General features: G+C 39.2%; 1 protein-coding gene across 1 annotated transcript; it reads left to right on the forward strand.

The window, feature by feature from the left end:
- Positions 1 to 2,256: 2,256 nt before the first annotated feature.
- LOC127934200 (protein FAM118B-like) lies at positions 2,257 to 6,498 on the forward strand. The gene is made up of 4 exons (XM_052531426.1): positions 2,257 to 2,341; positions 2,722 to 2,974; positions 5,573 to 5,800; positions 6,179 to 6,498. Exons 1-4 carry the CDS (start codon positions 2,259 to 2,261, stop codon positions 6,350 to 6,352), a joined length of 738 nt encoding a protein of 245 aa, XP_052387386.1. The 5' UTR covers positions 2,257 to 2,258; the 3' UTR covers positions 6,353 to 6,498.
- Positions 6,499 to 7,407: the final 909 nt, after the last annotated feature.

Raw genomic sequence — 7,407 nt, forward strand, 5'->3', positions numbered from 1 at the left:
ACGATGTGCAAATCCAGCGTAGACTTGGGCCTTGTTTATAAAACATTCGTCACTCAAATGACCAGAACAAACAAACGCACTTGATACACTCCGTTGCTGACCCAGACAAACAAACTGCATCCACTGTTCATGTTACACTGGGTTCTTTTTGGAAGCTGAACACGGTAAACTTTCCCTCACATTCAAAAACACACTTATTTGGAGACATTCTCGAACAAATCCTATGCAGTGCTGCCGACGATTTCCCGATGAAGCGTATTGATGTGCCCGGTCTCGCTCTCCTCTGGTCAATGTGTGCGCAGGCGGGCTTTTCCGAGAGAAATGCTCATATAAGGAGTTCCACTCTTGTCTACATAATTAAATCCTCGATCCAAAAAAAAAAAAAAAAAAATGCAGAAAATTGGATCAACCCGGAAGTAAGATTTTCGGCACAGAAATTCTCTGTTATTCATCTAAATTATTTTTTACAACTTTGGCCATGTTTAGCATGAGAATCCATCTCTTTAATACTGTGAACAACTCTGAATACATGAAACACCATTGTACCCCACTTTAATGAATTACAAAAAAATATTCATATCAAAGATCTATGTGGATAATAGCTACTTTGAACAAAACCCACTTTTATTTTATGACAAAGTATGTGAATTAGTGGTCATGATACAGGAATTTCTAACTTCAGTACCTTGAAAAATATCAGTATCAAGGTACCCGTGAACCGGAAGTTGCAACTGACTTCAGTGTTGTGATGTATTTCCAAGTGAAACGACATATTGAATAAAGGGCAGGGTTTTGTTGCGGTACACCTCCAGTCCACCTCTTGCTCAAAGCAGATTCACGGTTGGATAGAAGTGGTTAAAGGACTCCTATTATGCTGTTTTACAAAGACTTGATTTTGTTTTGGGGGTGTACAAGAACATGCTCTCATGCTTGGTGGTTCGATAAACACATTATTTTTCACATAATTGACATTATTACAGTACCCCCCCACAAAAGTGTGTAGAGCAGGCCATCGCCCTCTTGGCAGCACGCCACCGCATGACTCTCATGGACATTCCAAAATGGGCAAAAAGGCAGGAGCTAGCTGCTGAAGCCACGCCCACCTGGTGCGACGGCACTGTCAGCAGCAGCAATCCACCTGTCACTCAAGTGGCCACGCCCTTAATTATGCAGAACTTTAAGTCTTAATATAATATAGCGTATGAGAGAAGCTGCGTTTCCACCGCAGGAACTTTACCCAAGAACTAGGGACTTTGGCCTGGTCCTCGGTGTGTTTCCACCGCAGGAACCAGGAACTAAATAAAGTTCTGGGTAAAAAAATGCCCCTTTGGAAAGTCCCTGCTGGCGAGGTAATACTTTTTCAAAGCACTCTCACCTCGGCTAGACCTTCTGATATGTGCCGCTGGCTCTGATGTCTCTTTAGTGGTTAAACTGAAGGATCATTTGTTTTAGGTAAATCTAACTGGTAATCTTTGGTCTGTTCAATTTATCTATATGTTAAAATAAAAATAAAAAGAAGCAATTGACAAAATACTTTGTTTTATTGTAATGGCTGTATATATACACATTTCCCTGAACTAAGTACATTTCTGCTGCTATTATTATTTTTTAATGAAAAATGAAAGAGTGCAGTGGTATTTGATACTCTTTTTTGTTTTATTGTAAATATACAGTGAGGAAAATTGCAGTAGCCAAGGCGAGCATAGAAGGGATGTTATCAAGCACGCTGCTGTTTGCAGTATTAACAGATTTGCATCGTCGCGGACATCACACTCCCGAGTCGAATGCGCAACGTCTGAACTACCGAAGATGCAAGTCCAAAATTTGCGTACTTTGTATTGAGAAACACGCACAGACTTAAATGAATTTAAAAGAAAAACAAAGAGAAAACAGAAAGAAAAGAGAGATACCCTGTCATCTGTTAATTCCTGAGTGAAGTATATACAACAAAATCACTGCAGCATCTTCAGATTTCTTGCTTTAAATACCCTGAAAACCGTTCCTCCAGTCACAGGAGAATAAATCTCTTTCAGTGTCAAGATGGCAAAGGACAATTAGTTCAGTTAAGCTTAATTAACCTTATAAATGAGCACTTGACTTTGGTCTAAGACTAATCTTAAATTCACTAGGTTTATATAATGAAATTATGTTATAAAACTATGTAGTTTTTCATATAAATTAATCTGTCTGTCTGTTGTGTAGCGTTTTGGTCAATATTTGTTGTTTGTACTTGGGGATCTGTGTTTCTCAGGAGTCGAATGGCCTCTGTTGTTACAGTGAAGACAGAGAAGCGTCCTTCCCATGACTCTGACGATGGCGACACAGTGGCTAAGAAGGCCAGGTATGAAAACAACAAATGTTCGTGTCTTGCTTTGCTGCCAGCACATTCCCAGGGAGAGCCAAATATTCTTCACTGAAGTCAGCTCCTGTTTGCTGACTTGTTCTTATGAACGTGTGATTTTTCAAAGACCTGTACTGCCTGATAAGAAAGACCTTTTCCAATTCTCTGGAAAAAATGGTAGTTCACCCTAACGTGAAACTTCTGTCATCATTTACACACCCTCATGTCATTCTGTCTTCTGTCTTGACATTTTACTGATTGTTTAAAAGTTTTAGATCATATTTTTGAAATCTGTTTAAATCATGCCTGGCATGCAACTCTGTAGCATAGTTCCATTCGTTCCTCTGACCTGTTTACATTTCCTCTCCTTGGCTGAGTAGGAAGCTGTTGCCCAGCCTGAAGACGAAGCGTGCTCCTGAGCTGGTGCTGGTGATCGGCACGGGGGTGAGTTCAGCCGTAGCTCCTCAGGTGCCCACGCTGCGCTCCTGGAAAGGTCTGATCCAGGCGCTGCTCGATGCTGCCAATGACTTTGATCTGCTTGAGGAGGAAGAGAGCCGCCGCTTCCAGAAAAGTCTGCAAGAGGACAAGAACCTGGTGCATGTTGCTCATGACCTTATCCAGAAACTTTCACCGGTAAGAGTTTTTCTTACCACTAATTGCACATAAGACAGTTTCTACTCCAGTCCGTTGTTCTTTAATAATATTAAGGAACAACTGGAAATATTGGAATGTTAATGAATCTTGAAACACTGATTGAGCAATTACAAGAAACATTTCAGTATGTTGTACTGTTTCTTTTAACATACCTTCTCATGTTTGTTTATTCTGTGTAATAACCAGTAGCAAAGAAGAAGAAATGTGCTTTGTGTGCTGCTTCGACTGATGCTGATGGGCTATAGTGATCTGTTATGCCGATGTTTCAGTTTCTGTGTTTAAGGAAAGGTTTGTAGGGCAAGGAAAAACCTTGAAAAAAAATCTGTATTGTTGATCCCTAATAAACATGTGGATCATTAGGACAATTCTGAGCAATGCACGGACCGCAGAGCACAACAATGAGTTTGTCCATCATTAGTCCCTTTCTTTCTCTCCAGCCAAAATGGGGCGTAGAACCACGTGCCACCAGTGTTGTTTTTGTCGCCCTGTCAAAACAACACTCAGTGATTTATCCCTGTTTTTCATTGACAGGCTGCAGTATCATTTGCATCCAAACCCATCAGTGTCACTAGAGGATTTAGAAGGCATTAGGCCTGTGAAAGGGAGTTAGGTAATGAATTTCAGCTCCAGTGCTGGGGTTTCATTGCCTGGTCGTAGCTGAACAAAACACATCAACAGAACAACTCTGCTAGAAAAACACCAGCCTGCTGTCTGTCTCGATCCCAGTGAATCTCCGAGCTCGGTTTGTTTGTTGTTGTTAGTGTGAGGTCTTTCAGTGATTTAACATACGTGTGTGAGTGAGTCTCACGTGAGCAACGCAGACCACAGTGACACAAAAAAATAGGCTAATCTGAACATGCATCTAGGATTGCCTCCAGAACAACATGCTGCGGGCTAGACGTTAGTCCTTTCTGCTTCTACATTACATATTTCTTTAGTTATGCATTCTTTGTAATGTTCGCAGGAAGTCAGTGGATACCAAAATAAATTAGCACTTTGACATGTTTGGGCATGAATATATAAGTCATGCTTGAAACACTCAGACGGGTTTTTTTTTTAATTCAGACATCAATAGTATTGTGCTAATATGTTGATGAGCACGAAAAAAGTCCACACCCTTCCAAGAATGATTGCATGTTCATCTCGTTTCTGAATGCTTGTTGCTCAGTGCTGTTATTTTTCACGTGGGCCCAATCAGGGCTCCAGACAAAAAAAAAAAAAAACCTTAGTAGACCTTAGGGAGGGTGACACAATATTGAATTTGTCACAGATGATAACAAGCCTGTAATGGATAAACTAATAGTCTAAAGGTCCTAAATCATTTTATGTCATTTTCACAATTTTTGTTGTTGTTGTCTGAAATGAATGGGTGCCATCAGAATGAGAGTCTAAATAGCTGATAAAAACATCACAGTAATCAACAAGTAACCGTCATTACTCCAGTCCATCATATAATGTACTGTGAAGTGAAAAGCTGCATGTTTGTAGGTTAGCTATTTCATTTTGACGGCACCCATTCACAGCAGAGGACCCACTGGTAAGCAGGCGATGTAATGCTTAATTTCTTTCGTTAAGATTTAAATTTTTAAGTGAACTTTACCTTTAACTATTCTTCTACACATTTTCATTTGTGTGTCTACTTTCCTTTTACAGCATTATCATCTTCATTATTTTTTCTCCACTGAAACTTTCATGCTCATCGTCTTATTTTATTGCATCAACACAACAAATTATATAATAGATTACTCCTCACAGAACATACAATTAAAAAGAAATGACATGCATTTTTTAAAATCATATTTTCAACAATGGTGATTCGGAATATGCATATTTTTATTCTCAAAACAACTGTTTTAGGTGCAGTCTGGAGCCCTGATAAAATGTTATTTGAGTGGTTTGATACAAAAAATTTCTGCACCCATTTTACATGTGTATTTAATGCTGAGTGCATATGATCAGAATGAGAAAGAGGTTAATAGCAGGTGTAAACAGTTGAAAGACATTTACACCACTGAGATCAGAGGCATTATTAGTGCACATCATAACTGCTGATAATTAGCCTCTTCCTAAGAAAGTGGATTCTGCAAGCTTCTCTCTCTCTCTCTCTCTCTCTCTGGTTTTCCATGTGCCTCTGCCAAGCTCAGAGAATGAATTCAGCTCAGTGTAATAAGATTGATTCTGAGCAGGACAAGGGCACTGCTGTCAAACGTCCTCTATTTTAAGCCCTCTCTCCGTACTACTACTAATTACCTACAGTCAGCCTAAATATTTGACTGAAGTATTCCATTTCTTATGAGATTTCTATTATCAGGGTTAAAGTTTGCATTGGCGAACATCACCATGTGTAAAAATCAAGATCATTTCATTGCCTTTAAGCCTTAATATGAATTAGGGTGCTTTATTCCCTTTGATTGAGTTCCATGGAGAACATTTCAAGGCCTGTGAAGAAGATGAAACTTATTTCCCCTTTCAGGAAGCCTGCTGTGGTTCACTCTTGTAACTTTGCATTCCCATAAGAGTTATTTGAATAGTCCTTTAGTCGATTTGTTTTTCCCTACATCTCAAATTTTTTTGTAGCGCACGGGAAATGTTCGCTCCACCTTTTTTAAAGACTGCCTCTACGAGGTGTTTGATGACCTGGAGAGTAAGATGGAGAACGCTGGGAAGCATCTGCTTCGCTCCGTGCTGCAGTTGATGGAGAGTGGCGCTCTGGTCCTCACCACCAACTTTGACAATCTGCTAGAGATCTACGCTGCCCACCAAGGGACCAAGCTGGAGTCTCTGGATCTCACAGATGAGAAGAAGGTACCAGTTATGTCTGCATTATATAGCAGTGCAGTTCACACTGCCTTATCGGATGCTATCCATTTGAATAGTGAAGGAGGTCTAATTTTGGTCTGTGCAGAAAATGCAGCATTAATGAAAGAAAATACTTCAATAACCTGTCATTTATTCTCCATGACATTTCTTTTCTGATGTAACAATATTATTCAGTTCCCTATGTCTTTATTCATCAGGCCGTGTGTGGTTTTCCAGCACGGCCTTTAGATGGGTGTTTATGCACCTTTTGCATCAAATGCCTCTTGATTAGAACCTGCAGTCATTGAAAGCAGCTGCATGCTCCTATTGGGAGCCGGATTGGGAGCAGTGGAGGATGAAATGCCGCTGTGTGGCTGTGTGCAGGTTCTGGAGTGGGCTCAGGAGAAGAGAAGACTGAGCGTGCTTCATATTAATGGTGTTTACACCAACCCCAGCGGCATTGTGCTGCATCCTGCTGGCTACCAGAATGTTCTGAGGAACACAGAAGTCATGGTGAGTGACTGTTTTCTGCTCTCACCGAGGTGGAGGACACTGTGAACCAAAGCATTCTGGGCGGAAGAGATTCTCCAGTCCTTGAAATAATTCACCCAAATAAGACATGTTATGACAGCATTATATAAAGTTTATATGATGTTGATAAAAACAGAATAACAATTTATTATGTAATGATGATCTATTTATGACATAATGCAGTTTTTAAGTCTAGATCAGTTAATTTCGGTGCATAAAGTAAAAAATGTCAGGGTGAGACATAGGGATTTATTGAAATAAAACCAGAATTGCGATATGACTCAGTGCGATTATCAAATTGGAATAAATGTGCTGTGTTTTTAAAAGTGTGGCACTGTGCTTATTAAGGGCTTCCCATGGTTTAAAGCTGCAGTCGGTAACTTTTGACGCTCTAGCGGTTAATAAACAGAACTGCTTGCGTCTTGCGGAAGAACATCGTAGCCGGAACTACTTCTCTCTGTTTATGTCTATGAAGAATCACAAAGGTACTGGGTTACTCCGCCGCGGTACCCCCGAAGCAATCTAAAATAGTCAGAATATAAACACTTATTATAGGTGCACCCTAGTGATTCAGGACAAGCCAAAAACACGGTTTGGAAAATGGATTCATGGTGTACTCGTTTATTATATACATTTTTCTACATTTTGAACACAAACAAAGTTACGGACCGCAGCTCTGATTGGTTGTTTCTTACCGGGAGCGCATGAGTTTCTGCAAATGGCAATAGGACACTGGGAGGAGCCAGAGGAGCTTGATTTTTTTCACAGATTATCTGTCTCATATTCTACTGTCAGGAGATAATGACAGGTTTAATAAATATGTAAAAAATATTTTTTTTTACAAAAGTTCCCTACAGCACCTTTAACGTTTGAAAATGAAGAAATAAATACACCAAAAATGTTTAGTAATGTAGCTTTAAAAATATTACTTTTCTAAAATGATCCTTTTTATTTTTTTATTTAGTAGATGCAGTAGTATTTATAATAATTATAATGATGATAATAATAATAATAATTAATAATAAATTACCAATAATAATAACATGTAAAATATTATGTATATGTATTATTATTATTATTAT

This window comes from Carassius gibelio, chromosome A18, assembly GCF_023724105.1.
Source record: "Carassius gibelio isolate Cgi1373 ecotype wild population from Czech Republic chromosome A18, carGib1.2-hapl.c, whole genome shotgun sequence".
Classification (NCBI taxonomy): Eukaryota; Metazoa; Chordata; class Actinopteri; order Cypriniformes; family Cyprinidae; genus Carassius; species Carassius gibelio.